We start from the raw sequence: 20,491 nt of genomic DNA on the forward strand, positions 1-20,491 counted from the left end.
AAAAATACAGTCAAAACCCAGAGCCAGAGGAATTCCTTCAGAAACCTGTTCGCCCTCTACAGCAGTCCCTTCCTCTGGTCCCGGCGGGTCCCCTTCGCCACTTCTCCCAGCTGATGCAGGGCAGCGCTCCTCCATGGAAACCCTCGCTGCAGGGACGCAGGACGCAGAACTCAGGTCTCCCAGGTGATCCGAAATCCCGCTCAGCCCAGCGCTCCAGCTGCTCGCCCGGCCCTTCCCGGCTCGGCCTTGCCCCGCCCCCGCCCCCGCCCCGCCCCGCCAGGCCCCGCCCCCGCCCCGCCAGGCCCCGCTCCGCCCCGCACCTGGCCACGCCGAGCTCGCCGGCGTTCTGTGCGTCTCTCGCCCTCCGCCGGAGTGTGACGAGCCGGGGTCCGACAGGGGCCTATTGCGCAAGCGCAGGGCTGCGGACTGCGGGTAGGAGAGGTTTGTTTGCGCGCCGGAGACAATGAGGCGCGGCGTTCGGCGGGCTCCTTCCCGGAAGCGGAAGCTTCGGGGGCGGGCCAAGGGGGTTCGGGAGTCCGCGGCGGTTAATTCCTTTTACAGTGCGGCTCTGCTTCCCTCCGCTTGGGCTTTTCTGAAGCTGCGAGGGATGGTCAGGTCCGGATCTCGACCGGGCCAGGTGAGGTCTGCGGACCTGAGGAGTCCACTGTGAGGGTGGAGAGGGACGGAGGGAGTCCTCGGGCCGGGAGACGTGCAGAGCTCCCTGGGACAAAAAGTAAAAACGGAGACAGTGCTGCCGCACTAAAAATAAATGCTGGGAGAGGAGACGAGGCGGGGGTGGGGTGGGGACCTAATCGTAACACCCTAACACAGCCGCTCTGCCCTTAGATGTATATTCTGTTGTAATCGTTGGGGTCCACCTGAGCGCTGGCTTTGGTGTGGGCCCCGGGTTCGTGTCCAGCCTCCGCCGCTGGGTGGGTGACTTGACCTCCTGGAGTCTCAGGACGTTGTTGCATCAACTACAGGTTCTCGGCTTTTCCAACAAGTGCCGCTACTAGCTGGATCTTCCGTCACAGTTGCTGGTATTTTACTACTAGTTAAAAAAAAAAAAACCACAACTCTCCCAGTTAGTGTCCCTGCATTTAGCCTTACCCCTCCTCAAATGCACGCCCCTCATCGATTCTCTTTTCTGCTTAAAACCCAGCTCTGGAACACTTCTTCCTGTTTTTTTCCCAAGATAAAATCTCAGTTCTTTGGCCTGTCCACACAGCCATTTTTCGATCGGGCCCGTGCATTCCTTACCAGCCTCCACCCCCATTCCAGTAATACCCAGAGCTCTTCACCTGTGTGTTCTCCAGTGCCCTGGGCGCCCGTGTTCTCTCAGGCCTCTGTGCCTTTGCTCTTTGTTCTGACTAGAATGCCCTTCTCTGCCTGAAATCTTCACTTTCCGTCTCTTGTCCCTCAGCTCAAGGACCACTTACAGAAGTCTTCTCTAACACTCTCACATTTCCATCGTTTGGGTGCCCCTCAGCGCCCCTTTTGTGCCCTTGCTAACCCTTATCAAGCCATTTTTCAGCCTAGAGACATTGCTCGGCTTCCTCCGCTACTAAACAGTTTATCTCTGTATTTTCAGGTAATCAGTCAACCAATAGGAATCAGTCAGTCCTCACTCAGACCCTCTACTTAGACTGATCTTACTCCTCCTTAAGTATATCCACACATGCATCCCTTTGTTTGGTCTTCCTTCATTTATCAACTCACTTTTAATGCTGTCGTCCCCATTAATGTGAATTTTACATTTTTTTTCAAAACCTGGCTCCAGATTTTCTTCCTGAGTACTTCCAGAGCAGCCCCACCCTTATAGATCTTTCTTTTATATTGAATGAATGCAGAATACGTGCAGTCAGCAAGGGGGAAAAACATGGTTTTTGTAGTCACAGTCACCTCTGGATTCAAATTCCAATTCTGCCACTACTGTCATAGTGATAGAAAGCAAAGTACTTTTTATTGCTCCGAGCCTCCTTTTCCTTATCTATAAAATAGGTGTAAAATTCTGCCTCAAAGAATTGGGGAGATTAAATGAGAGAACCTGATAAAACATCTGTTTCACACTTGGCATGAATTGTGCAAACACAATTTAGCCCCCTTAAAAACAGTTTATTACCATCTCAATCATAGTAATAGCAGCTAACATTTGGGTAGCACTACTACAGATATTACATGTAATTTCTCATTTAATCTTCACAACAATCTTAGGAGGTAGATAACACTCCTCATTTTATTGATGAGGAAATGGAGGGATGGAGACTTCAGATAACTTCCTTGCAATTACACAGCTGGTTAGCAGTGGAGACAGGATTGAGACCCACATAGCTGGTGCCAGAGTCCATTCTTTTAAACATTACTCTTTTAAACATCTCTTAGATATATGACTTTGAACAAGCCACCTTTCTGAAATTTAGGTTCCCATCTCACAGAAGTAATAACAACTCACAGGGTGTGGATTAAGTGGAAATGAAAGGCTTTAGTACACTAAATTATTCTACAAATGTAATTTTATCTTGCACTTGTTGGTAGGAGATATGACTCCTAAGAAATATTTACGATTTTCTCAAATAGCAAAGTAGAAAGTTTAATGATAATACTTAGCGGGAGTAAATGTGAGATAAAGCAAACTGATTCTGTCATGCATTGCCATTTGGGGCACTTGTTTTGGAAAGTGGTTTTGCAGTTTGTATCTAGGTCCTTTAAACAACTAATAACCTGTTACCAAATAATTAAGCTTTTAATCTTGAATGTGAAAGCCTATTTTCAGTATATGAAAACGTTTCAGGTTTGTTTTTTGACTGTGAAAAATATGAAGCAAACCAAGGGCATATTATATTACTTCCACTCAAGGAAATACTACACAACCATTAAAAAATTTGAAGACTATGTTAATATGGAAAAAGACTTAAAAGTAAAAACACAAGACTCAAAATTGCAACTATCTAGTCATATGAAGCCCCAGTAGCAAATAGCACAGCTATTGCCTAGATCTTGGTTTTTAAATACTGTTGTCCACTAAAAGGAACCATGACTTTTGGGAGAAATGGTCAACTCTAGAGCTGAGACCTAGATATATAAAAATAAAATGGAAACAACAGAGTGAAAAGGCAACTTATGGAATGGGAGAAGAATTTGTAAACCATATATCTGATAAAGGGTTCATAAACAAAATATATAAGGAACTCCTACAACTCAACAGCAAAAAACCAAACAACCTGATTGAAAAATGGGCAAAGGACTTGAATAGGCATTTCTCCGAAGAAGGCGTACAAATAAATGGCCAACAGGTATATGAAAAGATGGTCAACATCACTAATCAAGGAAATGCAAATCAAAACCACAATGAGATATCACCTCACACCTGTTAGGATAACTATTATTAAAAAAAAAGCACAAAACAACAACAGCAAAAAACAATCCAGAAAATAACAAGTGTTGGTGAGGATGTGGAGAAATTTGAATCTTTGTACACTTGTTGATGGGAACGTAAAAGGGTGCAGCCGCTATGAAAAACAATGTGAAGTTTCCTCAAAAATTAAAAATAGAACTATCATGTGATACAGTAGTCCCCCTTTGGATATTTATCCAGAAGAATTAAAAACAGAATCTTGAGGAGATATTTGCACTCCTGTGTTCATGTAACATTATTCACAATAGCCAAGATGTGGTAACAACCTAAATGTCCGTTGATGGATTAGTGGATACCCAATGGCATGTATTCAGCCTTAAAAAAAGGAAGGAAATCCTGCTATATGCAACATGAATGAGCCTTGAGGCTACTATGCTAAGTGAAATAAGCCAGTCACAGGGCAAATATTGCATCATTCCACTTATATAAGGTATCTAAAAATAGTGAAACTCATAGAAGCAGAGGGTAGAATGGTAGTTGCCAGGGGCTGGAGGGAGGAGGAAATGGAGAGTTGCTATTCAATGAGTATAAACTGTTAATTATGCACGATGAGTAAGTTCTGCTATAATCATCATACTATAGTTAACAATACTATGCTGTACACTTAAAAGTTTGGTAAGAGGGTAGATTTCATGTTACCACAATGAAAAAAAAAACTGGATCAGGTTATTGTAAGCATTAGCTCAAAAAATAATGGGGACATGTTGAAAAGATAGAGGAGCCAGTTTGAAAACACTCCTCCTGACAGAATCTGGGACAAGTTGAGCGTTAGTATAAATAATGATAATAATGCATCATAACCCGTTAAGTAAAATAGGAATCAGTAAGTCCATACTAACAAATGAAGAAGTACTTCACTAAGGTTGAATGCCAACTAATAAATGTAGAAGGAATGATGTAAGTTAGAAAAATCACCATTTGACAAATGATTAAGGCAAGAATCCTCAATGGATGCTACTGGACGAAAGTTTGATTAATAGGATGTCTGTGTAATTTCAAAGTATCTCCCCACAAAATGCTTAATATTTACAAAGGTAAAAATAGTAACCTTGTAGTGAAAACTCTGATAGGCACCATCTTTAATCAAACTTAACATCGCCAGTAATGGGACAAACTGACATCATATGCCTGCTCATATTGTATTGAGAAGGATACAACATCCCTTTTGTGGTATTCCTGCCAAAAAAGCACAACCTGAAACTAATCATGGGAAAGCAGACAAGTCTAAATGTCCAGAGGGACATTCTACCAAAGTAACTGCTCATACTCTTTAAATATGTCAAGGCTGTAAAAGACAATGAATGACAACCCGAGGATCTGTTCCAGATTAAAGGAGGCTAAAGAGATAGGACAACTTAAAATGCAACATATGATCCTCGACTGGATGGGGGCCAGAATTTTTTTTCTATAAAGTACAGTGTTGGGATAATTGGCAAAATGTGAATAAGATCTGTAGATTAGATTATAGTATGGTTTCAGTGTTAATTCCCTGATTTTGATAATTATACTTTGGTTATATGAGAGAGTGACCTTGTCCTTAGGAAATATTTAGGAATAAATATTTTTTAATAAATTTATTTTATTTATGTTTGGCTGCGTTGGGTCTTCGTTGCTGCGCACGAGCTTTCTCTAGTTGCAGCGAGCAGGGGCTACTCTTCATTGCAGCGCGCGGGCTTCTCATTGTGCTGGCTTCTGTTGTTGTGGAGCACGGGCTCTAGGCACGTGGGCTTCAGTAGTTGTGGCATAAGGGCTTAGTTGCTCCCCGGCATGTGGGATCCAACCGGACCAGGGATCGAACCCATGTCCCCTGCAATGGCAGGCGACTACCCAACCACTGCTCCACCAGGGAAGTCCCAGGAGTAAATATTTAAATATAAAGTGGTATCGTGTCTGTAACTTAATCTAAAATGGTTCAGACAAAACGTAATTATATACTTTTTTTTTGAGAGAGAACATGGCAGATGTAGTAAAATGTCAGCAGTTGGGGAATCTTGGTGACATGTATATAATTATTTGTACTATTATTTCAAAATAAAGAATACAAAATAAATTTGAAGGAAATGTGCCAGTGTGATACTGTTACAGGGTGCTTTATTTTGGTTAATTTTCTCTGCCTGCTTTTCTGTAATATAACCTAATGTGTGTGTTTTTTGGAGAAATGCTATATATAATCTTACAATTATGCCATTATTTATCTCAGATAGTATACTAATTTTAATTTTGAAAGATAATTATTGTGGTAGTTGTTTTTAGACCTAGCAGCACAATGGTTTGGCTTTTTATTGTGGTCCTGACCAGGACACCAACATAGATATTGTGAAAGGAAAGACCCTAAGGGGGTCATGCAGGGGCCAGTGGAGCTATGTTATATGGGATCTTACTTCCGCCAATGTTGGTTCTCACTGCTGGCTTTATGACTCCATCATATTCGAAGTTATCTGAAGGAGAAGTAAAACTTTTTATCAACCCAATTTAAAAAAATGTATTCTCAGTAGCATTCTTAGAAGGAGAGTGTACATATTCAAGCAAATAATAGAATATTGTATAACTCCAGAAAGTTTAATAGTTAGTGTTCAAAGCTGTCTTGGAATGAAATATGTAAACATGTCAAGAAAAATCCTAAGTGTAACTGCGAACAGTGACTACACCTGAAGGCTAAAATGAGGGAGTGAGTAGGGAATTTGTGTCTTTTAAAAGTTATATTTTGAATAGAGATTATATGATATAAAGTTTTTAAGATATAAAAAGGTATACCATGGAAAGTTTCCCTTCTTGCTCTGTCTCCCAGATTGTTTCCCTCCCCAGAGGCAACTACAATTAACTATTTCTTTTGTAACTCTCAAGGTATTGGATGCATGTAGAAGCAAATTTTTTTCTTTATTCTACACAAAAGGTAGCCCACCTAAGGTATTTTTTAAATCAAAAATTAAAAAAACAACATATGTGTTTAAAAAAGATTGAGAGAATGAGATATAGATAAAGAGGAATGGTAGAGTTTTCATGTGCTAGTCTTGTCAGGCATTCTAAAGAACGTGGATAAATAAAATCAGAGTTATGGACTCTGCCCTGTATCTTGAATTAACTTGTATGTTTTGAAGAACTGGGGAATGTAAAACATGTTCAGCGGTTGAGTATAGTCCAAACTTACTATAGTAGATACTTCTGATTAAAATAATATCTCAACTTCATTTTCAGCTTAAATAGACTTAAGACACAAATGTATGTGTTGTTTGCTTGACATTCTATATAGAACAAATTATAAGAGTTCAGTTGTAATTGTGGGTTTTATTAAAAATAGCATGGTACATATATAAAATGGAGTATTGGGGCTTCCCTGGTGGCGCAGTGGTTGAGAGTCCGCCTGCCGATGCAGGGGACACGGGTTCATGCCCCGGTCCGGGAGGATCCCACATGCCGCGGAGCGGCTGGGCCCGTGAGCCATGGCCGCTGAGCCTGCGTGTCCGGAGCCTGTGCTCCGCAACAGGAGAGGCCACAACAGTGAGAGCCCCGCGTACCGCAAAAAAAAAAAAAAAAAAGGAGTATTATTTAGCCTTAATAAGGAAGGAAATTTTGTACATGTTACAACATGAAGATATTGTGCTAAGCAAAGTAAGCCAGTCACAAAAGTACAAATAGTGTGTGATTACATTTATATGAACTTCCCAGAATAGCCAATTAATAGCAACAGAAAGTAGAAGGGTGGTTACCAGGAGCTTAGGGGAGGAGGGGATGATTAATGGGTACAGAATTTCAGTTTGGGAAGATGAAAACGTTCTGGAGATGGATGGTGGTGTTGGTTGCTCAGCAATGTGAATGTATTTAATGCCACAGAACTGTATACTTTAAAATGGCTAAAATGGTACATTTTATTTTGTGTATGTTTTACCACAGTAAAAAAGGGAACGGAAACAATGAATAACATTTCAGGTTTTGTCCAAACAGCATACTGAGAATGTAATAGAAAAAATATTTGTATATATACTACAATATAATGCATTATGTCATAGGTATTATCTTCAGGAAAGCACACTGGACCTGCTAAATTAACAAATGGAAAGAAAGGGTAAGTACGTAAAGAAGTTTACAACTTCAGGAAATCTCAAGAGATTTTCAAGTGTTTGGGCTAGACTAAAGTTTTCCTACCCTGGAGAACTAAATGGGTCTCTACCTTCACAAAAGTCTGGGGAGGGACTTTTCATATCTTACCCATGTTGATCATTTTAGTCTTTACAATCTTCATAAAGTCCTGCATAAATCCATCTTTTACATGGACAAACTTTCTTATCCAACCTTCACTGGAAAGAGAATGTCTATTTATAATATATTTTGGGAAAACAACTTTTTGTGTCATATGTAAAGATATTAACAAACTTGTTTTCTAGGACCCATTTGAGAAAGATAGCTCGTCTTAATGCAGATTCTGGCTATCCCACTCATTCTGATTCAGAAAGTCAGGTAAGATTAAACTGAATAAATACAATATATGCTATTTTAATTAGTTTTCAGGTAAAAGCTAAGAAGTGGGAATAAAAATTCAGAAGTAAAGTATTAATTGCTCTAATGAAGACTTTTTACTTTAAAACAAGTCTTCTACCAATAATAAATTGCTTCTAAATAGGGAAATTTTTAAATTACAGAATTTTTTTTCCTGCATTAAAATTTTGTGTACAAATTTCTAAGTGACTTTCTCTTTGCAGACTGAAACTGTACAAGGGCTTGATGGTTGTGCTTCTTTGCTGTGGGACATTCTGAGAAATGAAGATTCAGGTTTTATTTTTTAAATGCTTCTTTGCTGATCACCTTTTCTCAATTAAGTAGTTCTTTTAATGCTAATGAGTTTTTGTTTTCATTAATAGTAGGTTCAGAAATAGCATATTCAGAAAATAGATATAACCCCAGACCTGTAGAAAGCAAACGATATGGACCTAAAAAGAAAGGACATGAAAAACATACTGTACCTTCTGTAGTCTGGAAGGAAATTTGTAAGTATTTTTTTCTCTTATTTATTTAAATATAATACTTAATTCTGGGGGTTTTGATAAATTATTGGGATTATGCAGTTGGTTTCATTTTAATAACATTGGTTATTCAGGTGTGTGTGTGTGCTTGTGCTTTTTTTTTCCCTCTGTTCAGCTTCTAATCACTGAGTAGTTACTTTCCCAAGAAGAAAAGTAGAAAAAAAAGTGGCTAGGTTTGTAGGTGGAAAGGTTCAAACTTACTTTGACATTTGGGAGGTATATAGAGTTATCTTTGTTCTCCCTGCCCCTTGTTTTCATAGATATTCACAAATTGGTTGGGTTTCATGTGTACATTCATTGTTTTAAAAATACTTTATGTATATTTTTTTAAGTAGGTTCAATAGCTCAATTTTTGAGCTGCAGTTAGAAGACATGGTAATAGGAAGGTAAAATTCCAAGTTGGATAAGATATGTAAGGAAAGAAGGCCTGCCACTGATTGATGGTGACTGTGGCCAAGGATGTTTTATACCCTCACAGTTAATCTTGCTGACTTAATTAAGTGTAATAATTCAGCAAGCAGTTTAGAATAATCGAGTTTTGATTATGCTGTTCCGTAGAGGTCTATAGAACAAGATAGCCCAAAATGGAAATGAAAAAGTCCATAATGGGGCTTCCATGGTGGTGCAGTGGTTAAGGGTTCAATCCCTGGTCCGGGAAGATCCCACATGCCATGGAGCAACTAAGCCTGTGTGCCACAACTACTGAGCCTGTGCTCTAGAGCCTGCGAGCCACGACTACTGAAGCCTGTGCGCCTAGAGCCCATGCTCTGAAACAAGAGAAGCCACCACAATGAGAAGCCCTCGCACCGCAACTAAGAGTAGCCCTCACTCATTGCAACTAGAGAAAGCCCACATGCAGCAACGAAGACCCAACACAGCCAAAATTAAATAAATAAATTTATTTAAAAAGAAAAAATAAAAGTCCACAATGGGAATTCAGATGGTCAAGAATGGAACCAGCTAGTTCCACAGTTCAGGTGGGCCAAAAATGTTAACACAGCAGTGCACGCTTAGATTCAGCTTAGGCAAGGAGTGAAGTCTAGACAATTATCTACAGCAATAGCCCTGGGTATTAAGAGATCAGGATCCAGGCAAAGAGGCTGAGAAAACGAGGGCAGAACATTCATAGGACTACAGGTTGATGTTGCAGGTGGTCCTGAGTCAGAGAACTAAGGCAGAGGAAACAACTTACTAACCTATCTTGGAGGCCAGTCACATTTAGCCTCGTATTGTCTTGACCTGCTCTGCTCAAGATGGCAGTCTGTAGCCAAATGTGGCCATTGAACATTCCAAGTATGGCTAGTACAACCAAGGAGCTGAATTGTAAATGTTATTTAATTTTACTTAAATTTAATTTTAATTTGAAAACTGGTACTTGATCCAGTTATTAGAAAACTTTTAAGTATGTTTGGAATAACAGGTATGTGAATCTACTTTTTTCAACTGTAAATTTTATTAAATCTAATACAGATCAAGGATTTCTGATGAAAATTTACCATCCAGATTGAGATGTGCTTAATAGTAAAATACACAGTATGCTTAGAATATTTAATGCAAAAAATAACTTAATGTTAATTACATATTGAAATGTTAATATTTTGGCTATATTGATTTGAATAAAGCATGAAAATTAATTTTACCCATTTTTAATTTTTTTAATATTGCTACTGGAAAATTTAAAGTTGCATATATGGTTTACGTTATATTTCTATTGGACAACATTCATCTAAACCAGGGTCAGCATACTATAGCCAGTTTTGCTTTATAAATAATGTTTAGTCATTTATTTTGTAAATAAAGTTTTATCAGAGCACAGCCATACTAATTCATTTATGTATTTTCTTCTTTTTTTTTAAGTATTATTATTATTTTTTTTGGCTGCATTGCGTCTTAGTTGCGGCACACTGGATCTTCATTGAGACACGTGGGATCTTTTGTTGTGACGCACGGGTTCTTCATTGTGGTGCACAGGCTTCTCTCTGGTTGTGGTGTGCAGGTTTTCTCTCTCTACTTGTGGCACGTGGGCTCCAGGGTGCGTGGGCTCTGTAGTTTGCAGCACGTGGGCTCTCTCCTTGAGGTGCTCAAGCTCAGCAGTTGTGGTGCACAGGTTCAGTTGCCCGGCGGCATGTGGGATCTTAGTTCCCCGACCAGGGATCGAACCCGTGTCGCCTGCATTGGAAGGCGGATTCTTTACCATGGACCACCTTTATGTATTTTCTATGGCTACTTTTGTGCTGCAGTGGCAGAGTTGAGTAGTTGTGACAGAGACAATCGACCCTGATAAACGTAATATGTTTATTCTCTAGCCTTTTAAGAAAAAGTGTGCTAACCCCTGGTCTAATTCTTAAAGTAGAAGCCCATTTTGGGGGCCCAGTGGACAAAGAAAGGAGTGGTAGCGCCATCTACCTATTCCTCCAGTCTCTTACTTTTTTTTCTCAAGGCAGGTTACTTTTTGTCCAGGGCTCCCTTTCTCAGGGAACTCTCATTTAGAATGTACATGGCTGGCAATGGTGCCATGGTAGCAACTTGTTGGATCCCAGCTTAGCTGTTTGTTATCAGAGTTCCAACAGAAAATAGATGGCTACACTCAAATTAAGATAATTCTAAGATGGTTTATTTGCAAAGAAACTCATTACAAAGATGTGACTAGAGTATACGGAAACCACAAGGGATTGTGCTAGCCCAGTGCTAGCAGCAGGAACAGAGCTTTTATTATCCTTAGGCCTTAAGGAATGAGGTGAGGAAGAGGGTACTGGGACTCAAGAGATACTGTTGTGTAGAGTAGGCTGCCTTGAGAAGAGCAGTGACAAAGCCAGCCCAAGGTGGCCTCATAGAGAGGGAGTTGGGAATAAATACTTTGAATTCATGCTTCTTCCTTTCCATGATAATGCTGAGACTCCCATTGGATTGGACCCAACTGGAACCCTGTTGTATATCTGGTCTGGGATTTGATTTCATTCTTACAACTAATAATTTAGCCTTACTGTGTCATGCATGTTGACAGGAGACACGAGCCTCTGGGTCAGAGACAAAGGACTTTATCACTCATGCACAGCAGCATATTTGTCTTGGTTCTCCCTTGCTGCCGTTTCCCACTGGGATGATGGGATGGGCCCAGGTGGATACTGCACATGCTGTAGGTTTATGCTTCAGCTGACGACCGCTGAGCTTGGGGAATCCACTGATTTTGTAGTAAGTAGTGAGCAAGCCTGTACTTGTCTCAGGGGGAAACATTACCTTATCCCTCATAGTTGCTCAGTACAAACACAACCCTGAGAAATGGCCCAGGTACAGAGCTTAGGTCAAGGCCTTACTTTTTTGGTAGACCCAGCAAAACGTGTAGGAGCAGAAGAGACCCATGAAGGAATGTCTCTTACCAATGTAATCCACACAGATTAGCATCCCAGAGAGAGCAGAGCAGGGTGGAGACGGGTAGAAGACGGGTTTGGGGAAGCAAATGAGAGGGATCTAGCATTCTGGGTCCCTGGCATTAAATTCTTCTTTGGATTAGAGTCAGATCAGCAGTTCTGGCCCGTGATCAGGATATAATCTTATTGTCATTTCCCCTACACTTTCATCCTCGGAAAGACCTATATCCCATAGGACAGTCTCCTTTAGGGTTGCAGTATTAGAAGTGGTTCTCATTGACTTACTCCTAAAGTTGACTCTTCAGAAGCAGAAGCCTCTTTCCCTTTGCTTAAATTACTCTTTTTTAGTTTACCAAACTGTAGCACTGTCTAGAAAGGATCATCTTTTTTTTCTTTTTTGTGGTTAGCAGCTGTTAACCAGTACAAGGTTTTTGCTCTGTTGGCACAAGTGCTCAAAATACACAAAAACCAAACTCAGCACTTACTTTCTTTTCCATCTCTGCGTAAGTGAGATAATCATAACTAGAACTTTAGGAATCTATTACAGCATGTTAACTGGTATCTATGTATCATTTTAACTTTAGCATACATTATCTTACTATTTGGTGTTAACTGTCTTCTGGGGCTTGGGCTCCTTACTTACTTTCTGTCTGGTACCTGCCTGATCACTGAGCGTCTGTGGAGTCACGCTCACCCACCCCGTTGCATACTGGGAGGAAGGAGGCAGAAAGGCAGTTCCAGAAATGCGTTGAGAGCTTGCTTGAGAGTGCTCCTGACACTCAAAGAAAAAAGACATTTTTTAAATAAGCAACTTTTTACATTTTGATAACTGTGTTGAATGCTGTGGGCATGTGACCTACTTTCAGTATCATGTATATATTTCTGCCCTCACCTTGGGGAAATAAACTGCTACAGGCAGAATATTTTGAGCTTTGATTGCCCGTATCAAGGCCAGGTGTTCTTTCACGTATTTCACATTATAATAGGCATCCAGCAGCTCTTATCCGCAGTAGATGTCTGTTCTGTATTTGGGTGGCAGGAATTATCTTACCTGTCAGACAATGCTTGTACATCCAAGCAACAGTGCTGTACAGCAGCTAAAATTCAAGGACAGAAAAAGTTTTGTGGACTGAATAAATAGTTATCACCTGACACCAGTTAGGCATTGCTGTCCTAAGCTGTTTGGTAAAATGTTTATGTAGGGTGCTTTTTTATAGTGAACAGGAGCAAGAAAATATACTTCATTTGTATTTGTGTAGTAACAGGCTTATTTTGTTGTTGTTGGTGTTTTTTTTTTTTTTAATTTCAAAATTGTGTATCCATTTATGGTTTTTAACTTGTCTTAGATAATTTGCTTTAAGATTTTGTCTCTTAAATACAGATATACAACATTCTCAGTAGAGTTTCACATAGAGTGAGTTAATAAAGGAGCCAAGTAAGTCATGTTTCTAAAGCTTTGAATTTTAAGAAGTGTTTGAGGTTTATTAATTTATGTTGGATGATGCCATCTGCTGGCAAAGGCCTAATATTGTAGCTCCTCTTTATCAGAGATTGTGAAAACCATCCCTTGAAAAGTGAATGAGTGCCAGTGCTTGGGAACTATGAGTGTAAAATCTGAGAATTCCTCAAACCAGACAATTCTTATCTTATGGGACCAAAAGAAACCCAGGAGCAGAAGAGAGACCTAGGAATCAGGAGGAAAGGCCAGGAGCAGAAGAGAGACCTAGGAATCAGGAGGAAAGGAAGAGTAATGTGCTGGATGGCCGTGGGCTGCCTGTGATCTCACCCTTCATCATTTTAGATTTCAAAGTTAAACTATTTTAGGAGGATGCTTTTCCATTTGATTTATCATAAAATTGTATTTCCACTAAGAAATAATTTTTTTTTTACAGAAATGTTTATTAACCAATTTGTTGTAGCTCATATATTCAGGGAGTGAAGAATAATTGTTACTGCATGTCATCTCAGAGGGCACATGGTTAGAGATATTTTATTGATTGCAGTTGGGAAGATTTGTGAATATGAAATATTTATTTGTCCGTATTAAGACTTTGTAGCCATTTGGTAACAGATATAACATTTATTGAGTTCTCACTATGTGCTAGACATTGATACTTTACATGTGCTGTTTACTTTTCACAACAGTCTTATGAAATAGGTAATGCTCTTATCATCATTTTTCTGATGAGGAAGAGGAGGCCAAGAGAGGTTAAATAATTTGCCAGAAGTTATTCAGCTAGTAACTGTTAGAGCTCATATTCAGGCCAAGGAAGTATGTTCACAGCAATAGATTATCTCAAAAGGAAGAGTATAGCCCAAGTCAAAATGGAAGCATCCAATATCTCCAACCATTTTCATAGTCAAATATTAATTTAGTAGTATTTTTCTATCTTTATTGGTTATAATATTTCATCTGCCTTTAACTTTTTGCTTTTACTTGTAGGTTTTATGCTTTTAGCAATGTTTTTATTTTCAATAAATTGTATATGTATTTGGGGAATTCCATACCATTTAAAAAAATTTAACTGTTTTCACTTTTTAAATAATTAAGGAGTAACTTTCATAAAGCAAGTGCATAAATCTCAATAAATTTTTGCATATGGGGTACACCCATATAGTCACCACCCAGATGAAAATATAGAACATTTTCAGTACCCTACCAGGCTCCTACCCCTCAGTATTCTCACCACCACCTATCTCCTCATCCTTGAGTAACCACTTTTCTGACTTCTATCTCCATTGGATAGTTCTGTTATTTTTGAACTTCATGTAAATGCAGTTGTACACTATGTAGTCTTGTGTCTGACTCTCACACAACATCATATCTGTTAATTTCATATAGGTAGTTTGAGTATATCAGTAATTTGTTCTTTTCCATTGCTGTATATTTCAGATGACTATACCACAATTCATCCATTTCTACTATTCATGGCTATTTGGGTGTTTTCAGTTTTTGGCTACTGCAAATAAAGCTGTTGTGAGCATTCTCGTACACATCTTTTAGTACAGGGGTCCCCAGTTCCTCCGCCCACGGCCTCTTAGGAACCGGGACGCACAGCAGGAGGTGAGCCACAGGCGAGCCAGCAAAGCTTCCTCTGCCGCTCCGCATGGCTCCCCACCGCTCCCCATCGCTCCCCACTGCCCTCCACCGCTCCCCCTGGCTCCCCATCACTCCCCATGGCTCACATTACAGCCTGAACCATTCCCCCGCCCGCCCCGGTCTGTGGAAAAATTGTCTTCCACGAAACTGGTCCCTGGTGCCGAAAAGGATGGGGACCACTGTTTTAGTAGACATAAACACTCATTTCTGTTACGTATATACCCAGAAGTGTAATTGCTATGTCATAGAATATATATTTAGCTTTGGTAAGCTTTTGCCAAAAGCTGTATATTTTTCTGAACTTACTTTGTACTCTGATAACCTATGATCTACCAAGAACACTCTCATTTCTATTAATAGTCTTTAAAAAAACATTTGGGAAGGGGATCTTATTAGACAAAGAAATAGATTTTGATAGTGATCTATAGAGTAGTGCTATGTAGAAAACTCTTGTTTTTCATGTATTAGTGTATTCATACCAGGTTTCTACTTTGTACTGCTTTGTACATAGATTAATACAAGACTCTGTGGGAGAAAGTAATGAAGTATAAATACAGTCCTGCCTAAAGAATCTTATAGTTTAGTCAGGTAGACAAGAGAATGAAACATAAGCAATATAGTACAATATGCAAGTGATATATGATTTGTATAGACAATATGTGCTCTGGGATGGTGAAGAGCAGTCACTAGACTAGAGTGACTGGAAAAGGCTTCATGGGAGAGAGAAGCCTTCAGATGAGCTTTGGTGAGTAGGTAGAATTGAATTGGAAAGAATGGTTCATCATGAGTAATGTTTTGGGAAAGTGAGAAAAGCTTGTTTTAGGTGTCTAAAATGGCCTGACTGGAATGAAAAATTTCTTAGTTGAGAGTGTTGGGAAGATGGTTGGAAAAGTATGTCATGGTTAAGCTTTGGAGACTTTAAATGTCAGGTTAAGTTCTTGTCTGAGAGCCAATGTGTAGATTAAATCTACTTTTATTCTCACTCTAAAAGCTCTCATTTATTTATCTTTATCATTATTATTGTCAAAGCATCAGAATTGTACAAGGTATCTGTCTTTTCTATTGCATTCCCCCTCTCAAGAGCATGAACTGGACAAGGAGCAAGGTGAAAGAGTTTTACTGGATTTTAGAGAGAAGTAACCCCCCTAAGAGAGGTCTTCGTAATTGGAGAGATTTTATTAGTAGTGTTTAATAAAGATTTTAAAGACATAGTGTAGATGATTTTTGACTGGAGAACCTAATTCATTACTTACTTTAAAAAAATCATTTGAGGGCTTCCCTGGTGGCGCAGTGGTTGAGAGTCCACCTGCCAATGCAGGGGGATACGGGTTCGTGCCCCGGTCCAGGAAGATCCCACATGCCACGGAGCGGCTAGGCCTGTGAGCCTTGGCTGCTGAGCCTGTGCGTCCGGAGCCTGTGCTCCGCAACGGGAGAGGCCACAACAGTGAGAGGCCCGCGTACCGCAAAAAAAAAAAAAAATCATTTGAGGTGATTTTCTTTAGGGGTGATAGCTACTTCTGAGAGTCCTTTTTTCCCTAATATCTTATGGTAAAGGTTTTTGAAGAATCGTATTTCAAGAACTTTTTTCCCTTCTTCCACATTAGTATCTTCAGATAATAAGAAACAGATTCCTAATGATGCTTCTGCTGGAAGTGAAAGAGACTCATCAGATATACCACAAAATTGGTCACTACAAGATCATTATAGAATGTATTCACCCATAATATACCAAGCCCTCTGTGAGCATGTGCAGACTCAAATGTCACCGATGAATAACTTGGCTTCAAAGAACAACCCTAATGGAATTCCTACTGCACCTTGCCACACTGCGTCTGGTTCTGGTTAGTATGAATGACGTTTTAAAAGGCATGATTATAAGCTCTAATTAAGTTGCCTGGTAATTGTATAAGCAGTCTGAGATGTGAATGACTTTTTTTTCCCTTTTCCCTTTTAGAATCTCAGGCATCTCCATATTCTAATTATAGCTTATCCACCTCTACCCCAGTCCAGTTACCTCAGCAACCACCCTGCCCTCCAGTGGTTCATTCTGTGAGTACAGTTTATATACTATATAAGTAGTAATTTGCTTTCAGAAATTGTCGTCTTGAGAGAAAATTGAATTTGCTCATTGTATCTTAATGCCCTAGGATGTAAAGACCAATTATTTTTTCAAGTTATTTTGTATTAGAAAAGTTTTACCTATTAATTGGGGAAGGGGGAAAGGGAAAGAGATTACTTGAAAAAAGAAATCACCCATACCTACCACCCAGGCATAATTGCTGTTAACACGTTGATAGAGCATGTTCCAGTTATTTAATTCTCTGTGTAGGTTTTGTTTTCTGGTTTTAATTTGTTAAGTTAGTTTTCTTTTAAAAATATCATCATAATTAAATTTTATAACGTTTTATATACTGCTTTTTTCACTTAACATTTTATTGTAATTTACCTTTTTGAAATTTTTAATAAGTTGTTAATACTCTATGTAGTGAATATACCATGGTCTGTGTGACTACTCACCTATGGTTAGACATTTAAGGAAGTTTTTACCGCTATAACATTTCTCTAAATATATTTGTGCAAAAGCTTTTTCACCTTATTTTCTTACATTGTAATTTCCCAAAGTGGAATTTTGTTTAGTCCCAAAGTAGACTAATTTTTGATGTCTTTAAACCATGTGTGATATTTGTAAACGATCTATTTTAGTCATGGCTTTATAATGTTCCCATATTGCAGAGGCTTTAAAAAGCTAGAATATTGTGCTGAGGGGAAATTCAGTTTATTTACTGGTAATCTATAACTCTATCCTGCAAATGTCATCTTCTAACATTTTTCATTTGAGTTTATTATAGTTAATGCCTACAAGTCAGTGCTCACATTTTTGAAGGCTTAACTTGTTTTTTTCTTTCTTTAGGAAGTTCAGACTGATGGTGACAACCAGTTTGTATCACAAGGTAGAACAATTCCTGTGGACTGTACTGATGATGTTCTAAGGAATTCCTTCAGTACTAGTCTTGGAGTTCCATGTAGCCTGCCCCAAACTGACAAACCAGCTACTCCAACATTTCAGCAGCTGGGTCTTGCTAATGGAATTCTGCCACAACAAAGAGTTCCTAAGGAACCAAACCTACTAAAGTATTTCCAAACATACACGAAACTGCTGGGTTCTCATCCAGACGGTCAGACTTGCTGCAGCCCCACCCTATTACAGCCAGATTTCTTGGCTATTAAAGAAGAAAAATATGTTAAAGAACAAATTGGAGAGGTCAGAAGTGAAAGAAAGGATTTAAACATACCCATGCAAGATACAAGAATAAAGGATGTGCAGAATGCAAAAAATGTGAACCAGAGTGCTGAAAAAGTTAGAACTATCAAGTATTTGTTGGGAGAGCTCAAGGCCCTGGTAGCAGAACAAGGTAGATAAAGACTTTCTTTATAATTTTCTGTGACACATCATTTATTTTATTTTTTTAAATAATTTTAGCATTAATTAATTAATTTTTAAAGTTATTTTTTATGGCTGCGTTGGGTCTTTCGTTGCTGTGCACGGGCTTCCTCTAGTTGCTGTGAGCAGGGGCTACTCTTTGTTGCAGCGTGTGGGCTTCTGACTGTGGTGGCTTCTCGTTGTGGAGCACGGGCTCTAGGCACATGGGCTTCAGTAGTTGTGGTGCGTATTCTCAGTAGTTGTGGCACAGGCCGTAGAGTGCAGGCTCAGTAGTTGTGGCACATGGGCTTAGTTGCTCCACGGCATGTGGAATCTTCCTGGACCAGGGATCAAACCATGTCCCCTGCATTGGCAGGCAGATTCTTAACCACTGCACCACCAGGAAAGTCCCTGTGGCATGTCATTTAAATTCAGAATAACTGACATGGAGTTTGTGATATTTTCCATAGAAATATGTCTTGTGCTAATGAGGAAATGAATTTTGTCTGTTTTATTCTTATTTTTTAGGTTTTGCTCCTCTTGTTTCCTGTGGATTTGAAATGTGCTAGGGAATATCAAACAGTCTTTTACTTGAAAGTGTGTATTCATTCTGCTTGATTCAAAGGACCTTGAAAAGATTCAACCAGTTATAGAGATAAACTTTAAGGGGTTAGAGAACCCTAAACATGATTAACTCCCTAGAATAGAATGATAATTTTTTCCTATTTTAAAAAGGTGGAGAAAATTTCCTCTCATCATTTCTTTAATAACCAACTGTTATAATGTTTAACAAATCTCACTTTGAGAAGGAACCTAAAACTTTTTATGCCCTTTTAAATTCACTCTTGGGATTTTTTAATTAAATCAAGAAAAATGTCTTGGGTGGAGTTAAGAGACATTTGAGCCAGGTCATATTCATATGTTTTCATTATAGGTGTATATTCTAAATAATGGCTTTCATTTGGAGTGAGTTACAGATTTGTCATCTAGAAAACACAGTAATTAATTGTGGAAGCACTGATTGAATACCTAATATTTGCAGGCTGACAAAAAAAGTACCAAATGTTAAAATTTATCTAAAGGATTGTAGCACTGTTGATCCAGTGGTTTAATATATTAAAATCTCCTGTGGTTTTAGACTTTAAGTTTGTTACTATTTTCTTAACCAAATACTTAATCATTGGTAACAATAATAATAGTAACAATATCATTTACTGAGCGCTTACCACGTGCCCAGCACTGTGCTAAGTGTTTTATATGCATTATCTCGTTTAATCCTCACAGCAACCCTATGAGGTACTGTTGTTATCTCCATTTAACTATGAAGAAACCTAGGCTTCAACAGTTAAGTAATTTGACTAAGGTACATTGCTAGAAAATGGTGGAGCCCAGGTCTCGGCCTCCAATGCTTACAAGTAAAACCCCTCTATGGAGGATTGGTAGAAGTCTGCTCTGTAATTGGGCACAGTTGTTTACTATGTGCATGTAAACATTCCATCAGGGTGTTAAAATACTCATGGAGTTGAGTAAATTTTTGTAACTAGAATACTCTTTACCTCTTTTGGATATCAGACAGTTAATACTATATTTATCAAATGTTTTCAGTTCACAGAAAATTTGAATAGAAATGAGGGGACAAAAATAAAAGGACAAAAGATCTAAAATCTACCTTCTCCCTGTGACTGTTTGCCACCTCCCAAACCATCCACTCCCCACAATTAATAACAAAAATGATAACTGCTTTTGATGCTACATCCAATGAAGTGTAGCTGATTGTGTTAACCTACTTTATAAAATTAAATAATAAAATCTTATCTTAGTAGACCTTTCCTCAATGTGTTGCCAAATTGAATCACCTAAAGTGAGTTATTTGTTTATGCCAGGATCAAAGGTTGTATTATAAATGTTAATACTGTAATTAATTATAGGAAACCCTTTAGCAATTATAGGAGTCTAATATATAGTCTTTTGGTAAATGTGAACTAGGAGATATATATAAACCATCTTCCTACTAGACGTTTTAACTGAAAAAATCACTGATATAATTCTGTGACTTAAGATTAATCTTTAGTTTACTGAACTTAATGTCTTTAGAATTCTTTTCAGTAAGGAAATGCAGGTGGCAGGAAAGAGGAAAATAGGATTTGTATAATAAATTCATAAATAACT

The 20,491-nt window shown here is 38.8% G+C and overlaps 1 protein-coding gene across 1 annotated transcript in view; it reads left to right on the top strand.

Annotated features, from left to right (window-relative positions):
- Positions 1-463: 463 nt before the first annotated feature.
- Positions 464-20,491, top strand: part of CCDC14 (coiled-coil domain containing 14) — a 44,745-nt gene continuing 24,717 nt past the window's right edge. The window contains exons 1-8 of the mRNA XM_065875852.1: positions 464-637; positions 7,423-7,478; positions 7,798-7,870; positions 8,113-8,182; positions 8,275-8,397; positions 16,506-16,742; positions 16,856-16,950; positions 17,813-18,314. Coding sequence (XP_065731924.1) covers positions 464-637; positions 7,423-7,478; positions 7,798-7,870; positions 8,113-8,182; positions 8,275-8,397; positions 16,506-16,742; positions 16,856-16,950; positions 17,813-18,314 — 1,330 coding nt within the window. The remainder of the gene's footprint in view (positions 638-7,422; positions 7,479-7,797; positions 7,871-8,112; positions 8,183-8,274; positions 8,398-16,505; positions 16,743-16,855; positions 16,951-17,812; positions 18,315-20,491) is intronic.

The sequence above is a fragment of the Phocoena phocoena genome, chromosome 4, assembly GCF_963924675.1.
Source record: "Phocoena phocoena chromosome 4, mPhoPho1.1, whole genome shotgun sequence".
In the NCBI taxonomy this organism is placed as follows: Eukaryota; Metazoa; Chordata; class Mammalia; order Artiodactyla; family Phocoenidae; genus Phocoena; species Phocoena phocoena.